General features: G+C 42.2%; 1 protein-coding gene across 1 annotated transcript in view; it reads left to right on the top strand.

Moving 5' to 3' along the window:
* The window catches only part of SMIM35 (small integral membrane protein 35), a 45,640-nt gene extending 25,959 nt beyond the window's left edge, over positions 1-19,681 (top strand). The window contains 3 exon segments of the mRNA XM_049713842.1: positions 18,873-18,906; positions 19,595-19,638; positions 19,641-19,681. Coding sequence (XP_049569799.1) covers positions 18,873-18,906; positions 19,595-19,638; positions 19,641-19,681 — 119 coding nt within the window.
* Positions 19,682-21,231: the final 1,550 nt, after the last annotated feature.

The raw sequence follows: 21,231 nt of genomic DNA, 5'->3' as shown, positions 1-21,231 counted from the left end.
TAGCTCCATTCTTTGGAAGATCCTTAGGGGATCATTTGGGAACACCTACTCTACACCTGCCCTGACTTGTCTAAATCATGGGGGGAACTTGGCTCCGTCTCAAGCTGAGGTCCAGGATACACAGGGATGTGTTGAGGCCCAGGGCTGCGTAGGCAGAGAACCATCTGGCGTTAGATTGCATTTCTGCATAGGCAGGAACCAGCACTTAGAATTTCTTGAGGCCTCCCCCTGGTTCTTCATAAACCTATCATTGGTATCAAAGGTGATGCTTATCTTCCTGTGTGCTTGAAGGGAGACCACATATCTATCTAATTTAAAAGGGGTATCTGATCATGTGACATCACTTAAAGAGAAAGGGGCCCAACACTCAGTCCCATTTTATGTCATGGGAGATTGTGATCTCTCAGGAGACCATTTCTGCCCACCCTCATTCTTGCCTTAGCGTTCAAAAGTAGACTTTTGAGCAACTTCAGTAGGTGGAGATCTGTGTGGGGTCACGTGGCTTGGTGCCTAGCTGATTTCTGTTCTGATGGTCAGAGACAGCGGTTAGATCGATGCAAAGCTGCCAACACTCTAAGGCTGTTCTAAAAATTTTCATCTTCAGAGAATGAAAGTAATTTATGGAATGTCTGCTACGTGTCAGGAACCATACTGCACCCCTCTTTTCACACACATCTCACTTTTTCTTCACAATAACTGTGCAAAGTTAATATTTTTATCTCCATTTTGACAAAGGTGAGGATTAAAACTTGATCTTGCCCAAAGTAACAATATTTCACCCTCCAGATGGCTCAACTTCAAGTCTCATTCCATGATCTCATACCACTAAAGCCAGTTTTCTGGTGCCCAAGTTAGGAAGATCTGCCTGAAATCCTCTGTCAGCTCATTCATGAAATTGGATTGAAAGAAAGGGAAAAGTGAGGTTAAAATTTGGTGGGGGGGGAGGACAGTAAGCAAACCAATGTGTCTAGTTTTTGTTTTTTAATTGAGAATTTACTTTTTAGAGAAGTTTTACGTTCACAGCAAAGTTGAAGGGAAGGTACAGAAATTTCCCATATATCCCCTGACCCCCACACACACAAAGCCTTTCTCATTTTATCAACATCACCCACCAGAGGGGGACATTTATTATAACTGATGAACGTACGTTGACACATCAATATCACCCAAGGTCCACAGTGTACATTAGGGCTCACTTTGGGTGGTGTGCATTCTATGGTTTTCGACAGATGTATAATGACATGTATCCAATAGTATGGTATCATACGGCGTATTTTCACTGCCCTAAAAATTCTCTGTGTTCCACCTATTCATTCCTTCCCAACTCCTGTGTCTAGTCTTAAAAAAAGAGGTACTTGTTCTTTTATTGTTACTATGAGATTGGTTAGTCTTCTTCAGTAATATTTTTATTACACAAATATTCCTGTTGCAAAAAATTAAAATGGTATGAAATTTATGATATCTGTTCTTGACTTACAAAAATGGCAATTTTATGTGGTTCAATCTAACACTAAGGTAAAACTGGAAAGTCTTTTTTTACTCCTATCACTACCTCACTCTCACACAATTTGGGACACACAGTCAATTTTAGAACATTTTCATCACCTACCTCCAGAAAAACCCTTTCCTTTAGCTGTAAACCCCCTTCCCTTCTACCTCCTACCCCAAAGCAAACAATAAACTACTTTCTGTTTCTATAGATTTTCCTATTCAAGACTTTCATATGAATGGAATCAAATAATATGAGGACTTTTGTGACTGGCTTCTCTCACTTAGCATAATGTTTTCGTGGTTCTTCCAAGTTGTAGCATGTATCGTACTTTATTCTTTTTTATGGCCAAATAACATTCCATTGTATGGATATACCACATTTTGTTTATCCATTTGTCTGTTGATTGCTGTTTGGGTTTTTCTACTTTTCAGTTAGTATGAGTGACGCTGCTAGAAACATTCATGTATGAGTTTTTGTGTGGGTTAATGTTTTCTTTTGGGTGTGTATCTAGGAGTGGAATTGCTGGATCATGTGGTACACAATGTTTGAGGAACTGCCAGATATTTTCCAAAGCAGCTGCACCATTTTACATTCCCACCAGCACTATATGAGGGTTCTGATTTCTCTACATTCTCATCAGCACTTAATATCTGACTTTTGGAATCCAGCCATCCTAGTGGATTTGAAGTGGTATCTCATTGTGGTTTTGGTTTGCATTTCCCTAATGACTAATGACGTTGCGAGTATCTTTTCATGTGCTTATTGGTCATGTATATATCTTCCTTATAGAAATATCTATTCAAAAGACGTAGAGAATGGACTTGAGGACATGGGGAGGGGGAAGGGTAAGCTGGGATGAAGTGAGAGAGTGGCATGGACATATATACACTACCAAATGTAAAATAGATAGCTAGTGGGAAGCAGCCGCATAGCACAGGGAGATCAGCTCTGTGCTTTGTGACCACCTAGAGAGGTGGGATAAGGAGGGTGGGAGGGAGATGCAAGAGGGAAGGGATATGGGGATATATGTATACGTATAGCTGATTCACTTTGTTATACAGCAGAAACTAACACACCATTGTAAAGCAATTATACTCCAATAAAGATGTTAAAAAAAAAGAAATATCTATTCAGATCCTTTGCTCATTAAAAAAATTTTATTGTTAAGTTATAAGAGTTATTATAAGATACATAATTTGCAAATATTTTCTCCCATTCTGTGTGGGGTATCTTTTTCACTTTATTGATGGTGTCTTTCAAAACACCAAAATTTTAAATTTTAATGAAGTTCAATTTATCTATTTTTCTTTCATTACTTATGCTTTTGGTGTCTTATCTAAGAATTATTTGCCAAATCCAAGGTAGTAAAGATTTACCTTTATATTTTGTTCTAAGAGCTTTATAGTTTTAACTCTTATGCTTAGGTCTTTGACTCATCTGAGTTAACTTTTGTATATGGTTAGGTAAGGGTCCAGCTTCATTCTTTTGCATGTGGCTCTCCAGTTGTCTCAGCACCATTTATTGAAAAGACGATTCTTTGTCCGTTGAATAGTTTTGGCATTTTTGTAAAAAGAAAATTCAACTGATGATAGATGGATGGGTTTATTCCTGGATTCTCAGTTCTATTCCACTGATCTATGTGTTTATCCTTGTGTAGGACCACACTGTCTTGATTACCGTTGGTTTGTAGTAAGTTTTAAAATTGGAAGATGTGAGTCCTCCTACTTTTCTCTTATTTTTCAAGACTGTTTTAAGTACTCTAAGTCCCTGGCAATTCTATGTGAATTTTAGAATCAGCTTGTCAATATCTATAAGGAGGTCTCTGGGATTCTGACTGGGATGCGTTGAACCTGAAGATCAATTTGGGGAATACGGCCATTTTAACAATGTTAAGTCTTCTGATCCATAAACAAGGAGTGTTTTCCCATCTAATTAGATCTTCTTTATGTTTTTCCAACAGTGACTTGTAATATTCAGAGTATAAGTTTTACACTTATTTTGTTAAATTAATTTCTAAGCATTTTATTCTTTTTGATGCTTTTGTGAACTAATATTTTCTTAATTTCATTTTTGGATTGTTCATTTCAAGTGTATGAAAAGACAACAGTCTTGTATATCGAGCTTCTATCCTGCAATCTTGCTGAACTTGTTTATTAGTTCTAATAAACAAGTGGATTTCTTAGGTTTTTTAATGTATCAGATATAATCTGTGAATAGAATAGTTTCATTTCTTCCCTTCCAATGTGGATGCCATTTATTTCTTTTTATTGCCTTAACTTCCTGGGCTAGAACCTCCAGTACAATGTTGAATAGAAGTGGCAAGAATGGACATCTTTTCTGTTGCTGATCTTAGGAGGAAATCAGTCTTTTTATCATTAAGTCTGATATTAGCTGTGGGTTTCTCATAAAGGCCTTTTATCAAGTTTGAGGAAGTTCCCTTTTATTCCTAGTTTGTTCAGTGTTTTTATCATGAAGGGGTGTTGCATTTTGTCAAGTGCCTTTTCTGCATCTATTGAGGTGATCATGTGATTTTTGTGTTTTATTCTTTTGATATGATGTTTTATATTAATTGATTTTCAGATGTTGAAACAACTTTGGATTTCTGGGATGAATCCCATATGGACATTTGAGTATAATTTTTTTAATATGTTGCTGGAGTAAGTTTGCTAGTATTTTGTAGAGGATTTTTGTGTTTGTTTTCATAAGAGACATTTGCTTATAATTTTCTTGTGATGTCTTTGTCTGCTTTTGGTATTAGGGTAATACTGGCCTGATAAAATGAGTTGGGAAGTATTCCCTTCTGTTTTATTTTTTGGGAGAATTTATGGAGAATTGGTATTCTTTTTTAAATGTTTGGTAGAATTCAGTAGTCAAGCTGTCCGGGCTTGGGCTTTTCTTTGCGGGTAGATTTTTGATTACTAATTAAATCTCTTTACTTGTTACACTTACTCAGATAGTCTATTTCTTCTTGAGTCAGTTTTAGAAGTTTGTGTCTTTCTAGGAATTTGTCCATTTTATCTAAGTTATACAATTTGTTGGTGTACAGTTGTTCACAGTATTCCTTTATAATCTTTTTTAATTTTTGAAAGGTTGGTAGTAATGTCCCCTCATTCATCTCTGATTCTAGTTATTTGAGGGTTTTCTTTCTTTTTTTTTTCTTGATCAATCTAGCTAAAGGTTTGTCAGTTTTGTTGATCTTTTCAAAGAACCAACTTCTGTTTTCCTTTATGTTCTCTTTTGTTTTTCTATTTGTTGTTCATTAATGTCCACTCTAATCTTTACTATTTCCTTTCTTCTGCTTGCTCTAGGTTTAGTTTGTCTTCCCTTTACCAGTGTCTTATGGTGGAAGGTTTGGCTAATTTGAGATATTTCTTCTTTCTTAAAGCATGCATTTACAACTATAAATTTCCCTCTAATCACTACTTTAGCTACAACTATTTTACAGACGGTATAACTAAATTGCCTCTCCCGTAGACAGCATATAGTTGGGCCATGTTGTTCTTTTTAATCCAGTCTGATAATCTTTGCTTTTTTATTTGATTGTTTAATCCATTTACATTTAAGGCCATTATTGCTAGGGTGGATTTATATCTGACATTTTACTTTCTGTTTTCTATATGACCCATGTCATTTTTTGTTCCCCTAGTCCTCTTTTACTGATTTCTTTTGCATTAAGTAGATATTTTCTAATGTAGCATTTTAATTCCTTTAATATTTTTTTACCTTTTTTTTCTTTTTAGTGGTTGCTCTAGGGTTTACCATATATAGCTTAGCTTATCAGAATTAGCTTCAGATTTATATACTAGCTTAGTTCCAGTGATGTATAGAAATATTACTTCTATATAGCTCTATTACCTGCTTTTGTATATTGTTGTTATGTATATCTCTTAATGTTACAAACCCAACAAAACACTGTTATACTTATTACTTTACTAACTGCAGTTATTTCCTTAGCCCAAAAGAGCTTTGTTCCTACCCACTTCCTTTATGGTGTTATTTACATTTGTATATGTTGTAGGCCCATTACATTATCTACATATTATTTATACAATTTCTTTTTAATCAGTTATAAGAAGGAAGGAAAGAAATACTCATACTTTAAAAAATAATTACCTTTAGTGGTACACAATTACCTTTGTGTGTGTGTGTGTATGTGTGTGTGTACTCAAGTGATAATGTGGGATTATTTGCTTTCAGCCTGAAGAATATACTTTAGTATTTCTTTAAAGGTGGGACTGCTAGCAGCAAATTCTCTTAGCTTTTTTTTTTTTTTTTTTTCTGGGAAAGTCTTTATTGCACCTTCATTTTTGAAAGATAGCTTTGCTGAATATAAGATTCTTGATTGACAGTTTTTTGGTAAAAATTTGAGCAATTTGAATATGTTATTCCACTGCTTCTGGCCTACATTGTTTGTGCTAAGAAGCTAGCTGCTAATCTTATTGGGATTCCTTGTAAGCAATGAGCTGTTTTTCTCTTGATGCTCTCAAGACTTTTTCCTTGTCTTTTTTTCTTCCCCCACCCCTGGCATGTTTTACTATGATGTGTGTTTGTGGATCTCTTTGTGATCTTATCTGGAGTTCATTAAGCTTCTTGGACGTGTAGGTTACTTTTTCATAAATTTGGGAAGTTTTCTGCCACTGTATTTTGGAATATTTTCTCTGGTCTTTTCTCTCTCTCCTCTCATTCTGATACTCTGATTACACATATGTTGGTGCACTTTATAGTGTCTCACAATTCTCTGGGCCTAATTCACTTCTCTTCATTTTTTTTTCCTCTCTGTTTTTTTGGCTTGTATAATCTCTATTGGTCTAGTGATTCAAGTTCTTTAATTCTTTCTTCTGCCAGTTCAAATCTACTTTTGAGCCCTTCTAAAGAATTTTTTTATCTCACTTACTGTATTTTTAAACTCCCAAATTTCAATTTGTTTTTTAAAATAATTTCTATTGCTTTATTGATGTTCTTTATTTGATGTGACACTGTTATACCTTTCTTTACTTCTTTAGCATGCTTTCCTTTAGTACTCTGAACATGCTTGTAATGACTATTTTGAAGTCTTTTTCTGTTAAATCTATAATCTAGCTGCTCTCCTAGGCAGTTCATTTTGCCTGCTTTTTTTTTTTTTTCTGGTATATGGTTTACATTTTCCTATTTCTTTTCTTGCCTCTTATATTTGTTTTTGTTGAAAACTTGACACTTTAGATGATATATTTTGGCAGTTCCTAGTCCTTCCCCTTCCAGATTTGTTGTTATTTCTTGTTTATTTTTTTGTGATTTGCTGGATTGTTTTAGTGGAGTCTATTTCACTCCACCAGTATTCGGCCTCTGATGCTGCTCCTCAGGGAGATGTAATAGCTTTGAGTATGCCCACAGCCCCTTGGATAACAGTGGTATTTGTAGGACTCTCTTTCTTGCTTATCTTGAATATACCCAGCTGTTAAATTTCACTAATTGCTTGCTGGCTGCTCTAATGTTTTCAACAGTGCTCTGGGGTGCAAATTGCTCTATAAGTGAATCTGATCAAATTGTGACTCCTTTGAAGGAATAGTTTTTGAAGTATGTGTTTGAGATTTGTTCTGACCCCAGTGGGTTCCTCTCAGCTGTTTTATTCTCTGATTCTGTCTTATAAACTATCCAGTGTATAGTCTGGGCTATAGCTTCATTAAATCCACGAATATCCCTCTATTTGCTTTTCTCCACAATCTCCACGGTCTTGAGAGCAAACATTAGGTTTGAACTTTTCCATGCTCTTTTGCAAAGAAAGTCAGTTCCTTTGGGAAGACATGGTGAGCTATTTGTTTTATGGACTGCTTTCCCCCTAGGAAAAATCTCTGGAGCTCTGGAGGTGGGGGTGGGAACAATGACAAATCTCTCTTTGAGTGACAATGCTCTAGGAGCTGAGCAATCAGTAGGTGCAGACAGTAGCCTGAGATCCTCTTGGCTTGCCTCTCCTTTGTGAAACCACTGCCTCATGAGGGCAGTCGGGGCCCCAATATTCTCAGCATGCCCTACCCAAGGTAGAGGCTCCATCTCATGAGAGGGGAGTGGATGGAAGAGAGAGACCCCAATTCTCAACTGTACTCACCTGGAACTTAGCCTTAGCAACAGTAGCTGGGGACAGGATGAGAAATGCTGAAGTCCTGTTCTTCCTGGGAAAAAAGCCCTCTAGCTGGTTACTGTGGGGAGAGGGAGACCTGTGTTCTTGGAAGCAGAAGCCTGGAGTGGAGTTTCTGCCTTGATGAGCTGAGTGAAAGGAGGGAGGCCATGGTCTTGGTTCAAATACCACACATTCTTACTTTTCTTACCAAATTTTTGTAGATGTTCTTGAATAGATGTTTCTTCATTTGCTAAACAGCAATTGAACCCTTAGAACCACTTACAGAGTAATGGGCAGCTCGATGGACACATATTCCAAGGGAATTTTCACTAACAGCTCCATCCTTGGGCTAATGTTGTGATAAGGTGGCTGGCTCCTCCTTCTTAAGATTCTTGTGATGAATATCATGGTGCATATAGAAAACAGCCATTTCCCTTTTACTTTTACGCTTGACATTGTGGACCATGAGTCTGTTTTAATCCATATTTAGAACTGTGAGATTGAGAAAGCAGTTATTTTTTTTAAAGTAACCAACAGCAACGGCAACAATTACTATGGTTAATACTTATTAAGTGCTCTCTTTGTGGTAGACACATATTATTTCCAAAAAAATCTATAATAGACAGTAGATAATTTTATTTTTATTTCACAGATAAATAAACTGAGTTTTAGAGGGATTAAGGACACATTGTAAGTAAATGGTAAAGCTGAGATTCAAACTCATGTGTGTTTGGCACCAGCACCCAAACTCTTAATTTCCGTTCTGTATTGCCAAGCGATTCTAGAATTCTGCAAGGGATTTCTTGCTGTCAGACAGTCTTCTGAAACTTCATGTAAACTTTCCTCTGAGGTGCCTTTTGAAACTTTCATATTTAAGTGCCTTGAGAGAAGGAGGCTTCTCTCTTCATTTGTTATCAAGAGATCATTGAAAACTAAAGTCTGTCTTAACCATTCCATGTGTGAATAAATGTGAGTCTTGCTCCAGACTTTCTTGATTTTACAAGGACATTATCAGGAAGTCAAAACAACAGTGACAATAACAACAATAGGAGAAGCCCCTTGACTGTGTTAATAAGGCAGCACGTAAAGGAATATGGAAGAAAACACACAGGAGCTTATCAAGTCTAAATCCTATTCAAACTTATTACCTCCAAAATCATTGGAAAATGCTTGTCAAAGGTCTTAGAACCAAACAGGAGAGTAGATTTTAAAACATATCCCACGGGGTGAGGTTATGAAGTAACCTTCATAACCTACCAATTACCGTGAGCATCCATGGCTCACGGGCCCAGCATGTGGGATCCTTCCGGACCGGGGCAGGAACCCGTGTCCCCTGCATCGGCAGGCGGACTCTCAACCACTGCGCCACAAGGGAAGCCCTATACTGTATCCATTTAAACTTTGCTTTTTCGTTTACAAAATGTCTTGAGATTTTGTAAATCAGTAAATAGAGACCAGCCACATGTAAAAAATTATCAAATTATATTTTGAAATGATTAAGAGTTTACAGAAAAGTTAGAAATATATTTTTTAGAAAGTAAACCAAACCTTTTTCTCCCTGAATAATTTGAGAGTAAGTTATTGACCTAATGCCCTATCACACCTGAATACTCTAGAGTCTGTTCCCTATAAAGACATTTCCCTACATAACCATGATACAATGATCAAAATCAGAAAATTAAATCAATACATTATTTCCATCTAATCCTTAGATTCTTCAAGTTTTGTCAATTGCCCCCATAATGGCTTTTATAGAAAAAGAATCCAATTCAGAATCACAGGTTGCATTTAGTTCTCAGGTCTTTCTAGTCTGCTTCCGTCTGGAACATTTCCTCAATCTTCTCTTGATTTTTATGACTTTTACAGTGGAAGATTGCAGGCCAGCTATTGCGTAAAATGCCCTCAATTCGGGTTTGTATGATGTCTCCGCACTCTGAGGCTTGGGTTCTACGTCTTTGGCAATAATGTCACAGAAATGACGTTGTGTGCTTCATATTGCGTCGTAGCAGAAGGCACACCGTTTGTGTTTGTGTCATATTGATGATGTTCACTTTGATCACTTGATTATTGTGGTGTTTGCCAGGCTTCCCCTCTGTAAAGTTACTCTTCTTTCTCTTTATTTATTATTATTATTATTATTCTTGGCGGTACGCGGGCCTCTCACTGTTGTGGCCTCTCCCGTTGCGGAGCACAGGCTCCGGACGCGCAGGCTCAGCGGCCATGGCTCACGAGACCAGCCACTCCGCGGCATGTGGGATCTTCCCGGACCCCTGCATCGGCAGGCGGACTCTCAACCACTGCGCCACCAGGGAAGCCTTCTCTTTATTATTAAAAGGTATTTTGCGGGGAGGGACTTTGAAACCATGTAAATATGCCATCAGGCACTAAACTTTTTAAAAAATTTATTTGATCAAAGTATAGTTGATTTTCAATGTTGTGTTAATTTCTGCTGTACAGCAAAGTGATTCAGTTATACACACATACATATATATATGTACATTCTTTTTCATATTCTTTTCCATTATGCTTTATCACAGGATATTGAACATAGTTCCCTGTGCTATACAGTAGAACCTTGTTTTTTGTCTATTTTATATATAGTAGTTTACATCTGCTAATCCCAAACTCCCAATCCATCCCTCCCCCACCCCCTTCCCCCCTGGCAACCACAAGTCTGTTATCTATGTCTGTGAGTCTGTTTCTACTTCATAGATAAGTTCATTTGTGTCATATTTTAGATTCCACATATAAGTGACATCATATGGTATTTGTATTCCTCTTTCTGACTTCCTTCACTTAGTATGATAATCTCTAGGTCCATCCATGTTGCTGCAAATGGCATTATTTCATTCTTTTTTATGGCTGAGTAGTATTCCATTGTTTATATGTAACACATCTTCTTTATCCATTCATTTGTTGATGGACATTTAGGTTGTTTTCATGTCTTGGTTGTTGTGAATAGTGCTGCTATGAATATAGGGGTGCATGTATCTTTTTGAATTATAGTTTTGTCTGGATAACTGTTCAGAAGTGGGATTGCTGGATCATGTGGCAACTCTATTTTTATAAACTTTTAATTAGTTAATTAATATTTGTATGGATTTATGGTTTCTGTTTTATTCAATGTGTTGTTATGTAATGATTTATTCTGATGCTTCAACTATCATGATTTGGCCAATAGAAGCTGGCTTATATGTCTTTTTGACATGTCCCCAGTATTCTTTAGGGCTTTCTTTTTTGGAGATGGGAGACACAAGGTTTTCAAGGTCATCTTGTATTTTCCCCATCAGTCTGAAATCAGCCCTTTATCCAAAGAGCCCTGGTTTCTTACAGTGAAAAATGGCATTTAGAAGCCAAGATTTTGGTGGTAGATGTGTTCATTGATATTGAGTCATAATTGCTCTCAAGTCCTCTTAGAAGATAGAGCTACATATGTACACATCAACATTTATTTCTGTACCTATTTATATATGTAGAAAACTTGAATTCACATTAATAACTCCAATCCAATCTAATACCGCAAGGCTTAGTCTAGGTTGCTCCATTTTTGTATTTGTAATTCCTTTTCCCAACAGTGAGAAATCTGGCTTCCATTTTTCTTAATATATTTACTTTTTGGATGAATCCTCTGTTATAATCAATTCCTATCTCTGCTGCTCCCCTCTCTAGCACTGATACCCTTATCACCCTGCTTGGTACCTGACATCCCATGTTTGACTACTTTCCTCTCTCCTCTTTTACCTGACTCCTCATACCAGGCATCCCCTCCTCATGGACATCTTCCTCACCCCATGTGGAATCAGACACCTTGCATTAAACAGCTCTCCACCACAGACACCCTCTTCATCTTGCTTAGGGCCATCCTGGTGCCATTCTCCCCACCAACTGCAGTTGGGACAAAAAACAGTGATTCTGTTCCTTAAGTTCTTTTATATTTGAGAATGTCTGCCTATTGTCTTTATATTTGATCAATACCTTGGCTGGATAAAATATTTCTGGGGTTTCACTTTTTTCTTTTCCCCTTAGAACTTTGTAGACAATGATCTATTGTCTCCTGGCATTAATTTTCTGTGAAGAAAGCTGAGGTCAGCCTAAATTATGTTTCATCACCCTGCCCTTCCCCTAAAAGGTTTTTATATTTCTGCCTGGAAAGTCAGGGTCCAGTAAAGGAAACAGAAACCTTACCAGGTATTTTAACAGAGAGAATTTATTATAGTGAATTGCTACCTAGCTAAGTGATAAGGCAGATAGAGAATACTAAGGTATCATGGAGGTAGCAATTGCAAGAAGAGCTACTACCCGTAGGACTGGGAGAACAAAGTAAAGAACCTGGAACTATTAAAACATGGAGATTTGAGGAGAACCTCAGACCTTTGGGGGATGGGGCTTTGACTGTGTGATGCTCATGCTGCTGGAGCGGAGGGTAGGGAGTAATGAGACTGGTTTTATGACTTTGGAAAAACTGAAAACTAGACCCAACTGTAGAAGAAACTGCTGGGGTGAGAAAGAAGCAATAGGTGATGCTGACAGTAGTAGGAAATCCACAAGAAGACAACGGGAAGTAGACAGAACTGAGCAAGTCCCTTCTTTATCCTCCAGTCTTTCAGTCTCCCGGTGTCAACCTCTATTGGCAGAACCTCCCCTGTCTGGCAAAGGAGAAATGGGATCTGCAGAGTCCCAGCTGTAGCATCACAAAACTGGATATAGAGGGTGGGCTTGAAGTTGAGAAACAATAGCTTAATAACTGGAACAGCACTTTAATTAGAATGTACATTGATCTTCAGTATTCTGAATCAATATTTCCTAGAACCTGGTATACACTTAATTGGCAGATGCCATTCCCCACCCCACCCCACCCCCATTCAGGGAAATTCTCTTTTACTATATATTTGAAAACATTTTCTATTTAATTTATTGGGTTCTCTACCTCAGGATTGCCAATTTTCCTTAGTAGGATTATCTTGGTCTTCCATAAGTATTAGTTTTTCCTCTAATTTCTTTAATCGCTTTGTATTTTTCTTCCCATCCTCTGTGCTTTCCTCAAGTTTTTTCTTCGTTAGTAATTTAGTTTTTAATGATATCTATTCTATTACTTTCTATTTCTATTGAATATATTATCTCCATAAAAATATTATGTGTTCTTCAGTTTGCTTCCTAAATCTTTCTCTTCCTGTAAACTTCCTTTATTTTATTTTTAACATCTTTATTGGAGTATAATTGCTTTGAAATATTGTGTTAGTTTCTGCTGTATAACAAAGTGAATCAGCTATATGTATACATATATCTCCATATCCCCTCCCTCTTGCGCCTCCCTCCCACCCTCCCTATCCCACCCCTCTAGGTGGTCACAAAGCACCTAGCTGATCTCCCTGTGCTATGCAGCTGCTTCCCACTAGCGATCTATTTTACATTTGGTAGTGTATATATGTCCATGCCACTCTCTCACTTCGTCCCAGCTTACACTTCCTACTCCCCGTGTCCTCAATTCCGTTCTCTACACCTGCGTCTTTATTCTTGTCCTGCCCCTAGGCTCTTCAGAACAATTTTTTTTGTTTTTTTAGATTCCATATATATGTGTTAGCATACGGTATTTGTCTTTCTCTTTCAGACTTACTTCACTCTGTATGACAGACTCTAGGTCCATCCACCTCACTACAAATAACTCAGTTTTTTCCTTTTTTGGCTGAGTAATACTCCGTTGTATATATGTGCCACATCTTCTTTATCCATTCATCTGTCAATGGACACTTAGGTTGCTTCCATGACATGGCTATTGTAAATAGTGCTAAAGTGAACATTGGGGTGCATGTGTCTTTTTGAATTATGGTTTTCTCTGGGTATATGCCCAGTAGTGGGATTGCTGGATCATATGGTAATTCTATTTTTAGTTGACATAAATCATAGCAAGATCTTTTTTGATCCACCTCCTAGAGTAATGAAATAAGAACAAAAATAAACAAATGGGACCTAATGAAACTTAAAAGCTTTTGCACAGCAAAGGAAACCATAAACAAGATGAAAAGACAACCCTCAGAATGGAGAAAATATTTGCTTTTCAACTACAATCTCTTCAAATATTTTCTCAGACCCTTTCTTTTTCTCTTCTTCTTCTGGAACCCCTATAATTTGAATGTTGGTGCGTTTAATGTTGTCCCAGAGCTCTCTGAGACTGTCCTCAATTCTTTTCATTCTTTTTTCTTTATTCTGCTCTGTGGTAGTTATTCCCACTATTTTATCTTCCAGGTCACTTATCCGTTCTTCTGCCTCAGTTATTCTGCTATGATTCCTTCTAGAGAATTTTTAATTTCATTTATTGTGTTGTTCATCATTGTTTGTTTGCTCTTTAGTTCTTCTAGGTCCTTGTTAAACATTTCTTGCATTTTCTTCATTCTATTTCCAAGATTTTGGATCATTTTACTATCATTACTCTGAATTCTTTTTCAGGTACACTGCCTATTTCCTCTTCATTTGTTTGGTGTGGTGGGTTTTTACTTTGCTCCTTCAACTGCTGTGTGTTTCTCTGTCTTCTCATTTTGCTTAACTTACTGTGTTTGGGGTAGGGCTGCAGGTTTGTAGTTTCTGTTGTTTTTGGTGTCTGACCCCAGTGGCTAAGGTTGGTTCAGTGGGTTGTGTCGGCTTCCTGGTGCGGGGGGGACTGGTGCTTGTGTTCTGGTGGATGAGGCTGGATCTTTTCTTTCTGTTGGGCAGGACTGCGTCCAGTGGTGTGTTTTGAGGTGTCTGTGACCTTATTATGATTTTAGGCAGCCTCTCTGCTAATGGGTGGGGTTGTGTTCCTGTCTTGCTAGTTGTTTGGCATAGGGTGTCCAGCATTGTAGCTTGTTGGTTGTTGAGTGGGGCTGGGTCTTAGCATTGAGATGGAGATCTCTGGGAGAGCTTTCGCCGTTTGATATTACGTGGAGCCGGGAGGTCTCTGGTGCACCAATGTCCTGAACTCGTCTCTCCCACCTCAGAGGCACAGGCCTGACACCCGGCCGGAGCACCAAGACCCTGTCAGCCACACAGCTCAAATGAAAAGGGAGGAAAAAAAAGAAAGAAAGAAAATAATAATAAAATTTTAAAAAGTTATTAAAGTAAAAAAATTATTAAAAATAAAAATTAAAAAGTTATATAAAAAGAAAGAAAGAAGAGAGCAACCAAACCAATAAACAAATCCACCAATGATAACATGCGCTAAATACTATACTAAAAACAAAAAGGACAGACAGAACCCTTGGACAAATGGTAAAAGCAAAGCTATGCATATGAAATCACACAAAGAAGCATACACATACACACTCACAAAAAGAGAAAAACGAAAAAAAAATTTATATATATATATAAAAAAAGGAAGAGAGCGGGCTTCCCTGGTGGCGCAGTGGTTGAGAGTCTGCCTGCCGATGCAGGGGACACGGGTTCGTGCCCCGGTCCGGGAAGATCCCACATGCCGCAGAGCGGCTGGGCCCGTGAGCCATGGCCGCTGAGCCTGCGCGTCCGGAGCCTGTGCTCCGCAACGGGAGAGGCCACAACAGTGAGAGGCCCGCGTACCGCAAAAAAAAAAAAAAAAAAAAAAAAAGGAAGAGAGCAACCAAATCAATAAACAAATCCACCAATGATAATCAACTCTAAATACTAAACTAAGATGAACATAAAACCAGAAACAGATTAGATGCAGAAGGCAAACCCCAAGTCTACAGTTGCTCCCACAGTCCACCGCCTCAATTTTGGGATGATTCGTTGTCTATTCAGGTATTCCACAGATGCAGGTACCTCAAGTTGATTGTGGAGATTTAATCCGCTGCTCCTGAGGCTGCAGGGAGAGATTTCCCTTTTTCTTCTTTGTTTGCACAGTTCCCGGGGTTCAGCTTTGGATTTGGACCCACCTCTGCATGTAGGTTGCCGGAGGGCGTCTGTTCCCGCCCAGACAGGACGGGGTTCAAGGAGCAGTGGACTGGGGGCTCTGGCTCACTCAGGCCTGGGGAAGGGAGGGGTACGGAGTGCAGGGCGAGCCTGCGGCAGAGGCCGGCATGACGTTGCACCAGCCTGAGGCGCGCCGTGTGTTCTCCCGGGGAAGTTGTCCCTGGATCCCGGGACCCTGGCAGTGGCGGGCTGCACAGGCTCCCCGGAAGGGGGGTGTGGATAGTGACCTGTGCTCGCACACAGGCTTCTTGGTGGCGGCAGCAGCAGCCTTAGCGTCTCATGCCCGTCTCTAGAGGTCGTTTAGGCGGTGCTCTGAATCCCCTCTCCTCGTGCATCCCGAAACAATGGTCTCTTGCCTCTTAGGCAGGTGCAGACTTTTTCCCGGACTCCCTCCCGGCTAACCGTGGCGCACTAGCCCCCTTCAGGCTGTGTTCACTCAGCCACCCCCAGTCCTCTCTCTGGGGTCTGACCTCGCCCGAGCCTCAGCTCCCAGCCCCGCCCGCCCCGGCGGGTGAGCAGACAAGCCTCTCGGGCTGGTGAGTGCTGGTCAGCACCGATCCTCTGTGTGGGAATCTCTCCGCTTTGCCCTCCGCACCCCTGTTGCTGTGCTCTCCTCCGTGGCTCTGAAGCCCGCCCCCCGCCACCACTTCTCTACCAGTGAAGGGGCTTCCTAGTGTGTGGAAACCTTTCCTCCTTCACAGCTCCCTCCCACTGTTGCAGGTCCCGTCCCTATTCTTTTGTCTCTGTTTTTCCTTTTTTCTTTTGCCCTGCCCAGGTACGTGGGGAGTTTCTTGCCTTTTGGGAGGTCTGAGGTCTTCTGCCAGCGTTCGGTAGGTGTTCTGTAGGAGTTGTTCCACGTGTAGATGTATTTCTGGTGTATTTATGGGGAGGAAGGTGATCACGTCTTACTCCTCCACCATCTTGAAGGTCTCCCTTACTGGGCTTCTGCTGTCTCTCTGGGGCTCAGTCCAGCTCTCGGATCCCACAACTCTACCTGGGAATTCTGTTGCCTCCCCGGGGCTCCACTTCGATCGGGGAGTAAGGACTTTTTCTCTGTGGCCCATTGACATCTTTTCAATGTTTTCCAGTGCTTTTTTCCCATCTCTCTTACCTCACTTTCTCCCTTCCCCTCCCCCAGGCCGGAAATTTTCCCCTAGTATACTGAGAAGAGTAATCTTGGTTCTGTTCGTCTCTTGTCTATGTTGGGAATCCTTGCCATTTCTCTAAGGGTCTGGGCTTTTGGAATCTAAGAGTAGGAGGAGAGACCCTTTCTCCCTGCATTTGGCTGTCATACTCTCTCAGAGAATAACGTGGCTGCTTTAATGGGAAGAAGGATCAGGGGCATGGGAGAGGGAAAGGCTAGGGTGGGGGAAATTGTGAAATATTTAAGAATACAATTCACTACTTGATGATAATTATGACAACAACAGTAATGATGTAATTAACATCTACTGAACACTTCCTGTATGCCAGGTCCTCTCCCAAGTGCTCTATATATGGCATCTCCACTAATCACCACAACTCCATGTGTGTTCATTATTATGCTTATTTTTCATAAGAGCAAATTGAAGTCTTGCGAGGGACAGGGGTTTGCTCGGGTCCCACATTTTGCAAACGATGGGCATGGGCTTCGCGTGCAAGCCTGCGGTACCAAAGGCTGTGCATAACCTTGCACCTCTGGCCTCTTGGGGACACCTCTGGAGCCTCAAGACACCAAGCCATGGAGATGGGGAATCAGATGATTCTTTCACACTCCTGGCCCCTCATCCAGCAGGAGTGGGGCTGCCCTGCCTCTTCCTTCCCTGCCCCAGCAGGGGTGGGTTGTCTCCGTGTGCCCCCATGGTCAGCTTCTCCCTACAAACCTGGTTTCCTGCTCTACTTCTGCTTCAGCACGTTTCCAGTCTCTCTCTCTCTCTCCCTCCCTCTCTTTCGCTCTTTTTCTTGGTTTGCCTTTACAGATAAAATATAAATCTAACCAAGAGCTCATACCACAAACAGGGAAGAAGTGATAAGTATAAGCAGCAAACAGAGCCCAGGGGTTAACACCCTGCTACCACATACGAGGGCTTTGTGGGCAGAGGATCAAGGATCTGTGTGTCTCTGCTCTCGGGGGCCCTCCAGGCTGCCCTTCCTGCTTCATGCAGAGGAGAGACGTCCTGGGCTTCTCCCCAAACAGCAGTGCCTTTTGCAACACGGAGAAAGCCTACAGCTTCAGGAAGGCTTCCCAGCTCCAAATTATCTCTACTGTCAGAGGACTGTTACTTTGGAGAAACAAGCTGACTCTAAAAAATCAGGTATCAGACATTCACATCTTAGCATGACTTAGCTGAACTAGCTGGCCAGGATCCAGATTCCTAGGGGACAGTCAGTTTGATGGCAGTGGGGAGGGAGGAGAGGACATTTGGAACATGATGCAGTCAGTTGGAGTACGGGGCCGCGAGAGGGCTCAGGCCAGGCGGGGCTGCAAACTCTTCAGCACGGAGTCATGCAAAAATATTTCCTGTGGTGGCCGCGGTGGTTGAAGACTTGGGTGGGTGGCTGAGCGCTTGAGGTGTGTGGGGGGAGCGGGTGGGGCCTTTACTGAGGGAGTGGAGGCTCTTCTCCCCCAGCAAGCAGTCAGCTTCCTTGTCCTTCAGAGCTCACAGGAGTCCACCTCCCAGGCCTGTGCGGGCCACAAGGCTGAGGGTGATGTGCTAGACAGGCCAAGCTCCAGCTGTCTCCTACCCTGGCTCCTAGAGCCTCTCTCGCCTGCCCTCTCTTGGGACTCTCTCCTGAGCTTGCTGATGCTTCAGCCTCACTGGGCGTGTCCTGGAATTTGCTGGGCTGCTCCCAGCTCTGATCCATATCTGCCCTTCCCATAGGACCCAGGAGGACTGGGAGGGCACGCTGGAGTGCCAAGAGGCAGAGGACATCTCCCAGATCTGCAGTTAAGTTCAACAGCTTCCGTGGATGTCTGTTGAGCACCTACTATGTGCCAATGCACAAGCCTAGTATGATTTTTTTTAAAATTACATGCGAAGATGAAATTTTTAGTCTCTCTTTTTTATAGATGAGGATGAGGCTAAAGTCACAGAGTCTGGATTCAAGCCTCCTTCGCAGAGTAATCAGTGCCCCTGATGGAGGGATCCCCAGTGGCAGGATCTATCCTCAGAGACTGGTGGTTCTGTCTGGGAAGAAGGGGTGTACCCATGGGTCTGGGGCAGGAGGGCAGACGCTGAGGGACTGGGAACCTCCCATGGCATCCTGCAGCCCTGCCTAGCCACCCCACACCTTCCAGACAGGGGTGAGGGAGAACTAGATGCTCCCAGAAGAGTGATGGACCGCTCTCCCTGTAGGTACTAACCCTCTCTTTTCTGATTGTCTTTCTAGGGTCTAATTTTGTCTTCAACTTGTACCAAATCCGGTGAGTAGATTCAGGGCAGATCTGGGTGGGATGGGCATGGGGGGTTAGGTATGCTTGAGAAAGAACCAAAGATGGAACTCAAATTCACTGCTCGCCTTCCCTGTGTCCTCCCCATGTCCCTAAACAAACAAGAGAAAAGGAAGGAGCCAGGGTCCATCTAGAAAGTTCCATGAACGAAAACTTGAACATGGACAGGACCATGTAAGATCCAAATGACAGTGCTCCTCTTAGCATCCACCCCTGGGCAGGCACCATCCAACCATCCATTCATTCCTTTATTCATTCACCCATCGTGTATTCGGTAAAGATCTAGTGTAGCAGGTATTGTGGTGTTAGTTTCTAAGGGTACAAAGATAACTGGGCATAGCTTCTGTCTTCAAGCATTTCACTGTCTATGGTGGACACCTGCCTGATTACAGATAATTTAATCTCAGGCATAAGATGCTGTCAAATGAAGACAATCAGGCCTTCAGGGTGTGGGGTTTGGAAACTCCTCTTGTGATAAGTCATCTCATCTGCTCTTTGTCACATGGCAGCTTCTCATCTGGCCTGAGAGATGGGGTAGCTCTGATTCTGGAAGATAAGCCAGTGAGTCAGTGAGTCACTGCCAGAAGTTCTTCCCATGCTCTGGTGCCAGGGAGAGGTCTTGTTCTCAGCCCCAGTAACTTGATTGGCTCACCTTTCTCAGGAACATGAAGGATCTGGAGATGGGTCCACCCTTCACCATCAGTGGCCGGATGGCGGCTCCATGAAGTTCTCCAACAGGTTGGTCTGATGAGGGTAGCAGCAGCTTTCTGGAGCCCCAGAGAGGTGAGTGGAAGGTTGGTGAGCTGAGTGAGTCTGATGTCCCAGTGTGGTCCTCAGATGGTCCAGGCACCCAAGCCTAGCACCAAGGACTGCTTGGAACCCGGAGGTGATTTGGTTCATCCCCCGCCTCCTGGAGAGTGAGTGCTGTAGGGGACGATCTCAGGAATGAAGGCCTGGGGTCGTGCTGTCTCCCACTCCCCACCTCCTGCTAGCCCTGGGCCGCTCCTTTTCCACTTGACCCATGTCCTGCCTTTCTTTCCTGGGGAAGTTCTATTTCTGATCAGATGGAAATTTCTAGAATAGAGCTTTGTATCTCAACCCTTTGCTCTGAGATGAAGATTCCAGATGGCCACCCTCTCCAAGAAGCATTGCTGTAGAGCTTCTGAACTTTCTAAGCCCAGGAGCCATGCCTGTTTCCTGGCTGGCTGACCCTTTGGTCACACCTTTCCTCGCCCGCCTTCAAGCCCATCCCTCTTCACAGCTCAGTTGCTTTCTCTCATCTAAACATTTCCTCCCTCCAGGAGTCCCTCACAGACCCTCAGTTTCTCTCTCATCTCTTCCCCACAGGACCCCACACTCACCTCTTCCGCGTGTTCCTCCCTCTGCCCTGATGTGATGGTTTAGAGGAATCTTTCCCGAGACTCATCTCTTTGTCACTTTCCCTTTTTTTCTTTCTGCAGGAGGAGGCTCCTGGCTCAGCACCTGCCCCTCCCAGCCTCCCCTGCCTCCACCCCTAGGTCTTCAAGGCCTGGCCTGACCCCCTCTTGTGAACACTGAGGAGTTTTCTCTGGGGACACCACCAGCCTGTGGCATGAGAGTCCCCCAGGAGAGTCAGGCCTCTGGGGACAGAGCCTGTGGAGTCACGGTGGCTTTCTCACAGAAACAGAGATGGCCGCGTCCCAGCGAGAAAGGGCTGATTCCCGGGAGGCCTCTGAGCCTGTGGGCGGAGTTCCAGGTGCCCAGCTGGCCGCTGTGGGTGGGGCCTGCTACCTGGGGCATCCCCAGTCACTTCCCTGCAGGACTGACACAAGGGCCAGAAAACCTGTCACATCCTCCATAGGCAAAGTCATGCGGGAGGGAGGGTGATTCCACTTTCAACCTTCCTACCAGAAGCCAAGTTCCCCTAAGGGCTGAAGGCTGAGCTTAGGCCTTGACTCGAACTTGGTTCCGGCACTTTCAGCAAGTCCCCCAACCCCTCATGCCCTCCCACACACATGTCCACCACCGGGGCCTGTTTTCCCTGCTTCTGACCAGCCTTGGTGCCTCCCAAACAATTTCGAGGGCGGTGCTGAGAACGGTCTAGAAACACATTCTTGTTTTTAGCTTCCTGTGATGGGGTGGGCATGGTGTGGCAAGCTCAATCTCCCATGTTCTCCATTTCCCATGCAAGGCCTGCCTTGTGATGTGGAAAGTGGACCAGAAATGGTGAGAGTGGGGAAGAGGAACCAAGGTTGGCCTGAGAAAAACAGATCGTGCGCACGGGAAATCAAGAACCAAGTGTAGCTTTGTGACAGGAGA

Source organism: Orcinus orca, chromosome 8 (assembly GCF_937001465.1).
Source record: "Orcinus orca chromosome 8, mOrcOrc1.1, whole genome shotgun sequence".
NCBI lineage: Eukaryota > Metazoa > Chordata > Mammalia > Artiodactyla > Delphinidae > Orcinus > Orcinus orca.
Note: the sequence above shows the minus strand (reverse complement) of the source record. Positions and strands in the feature narration are given on the sequence as shown.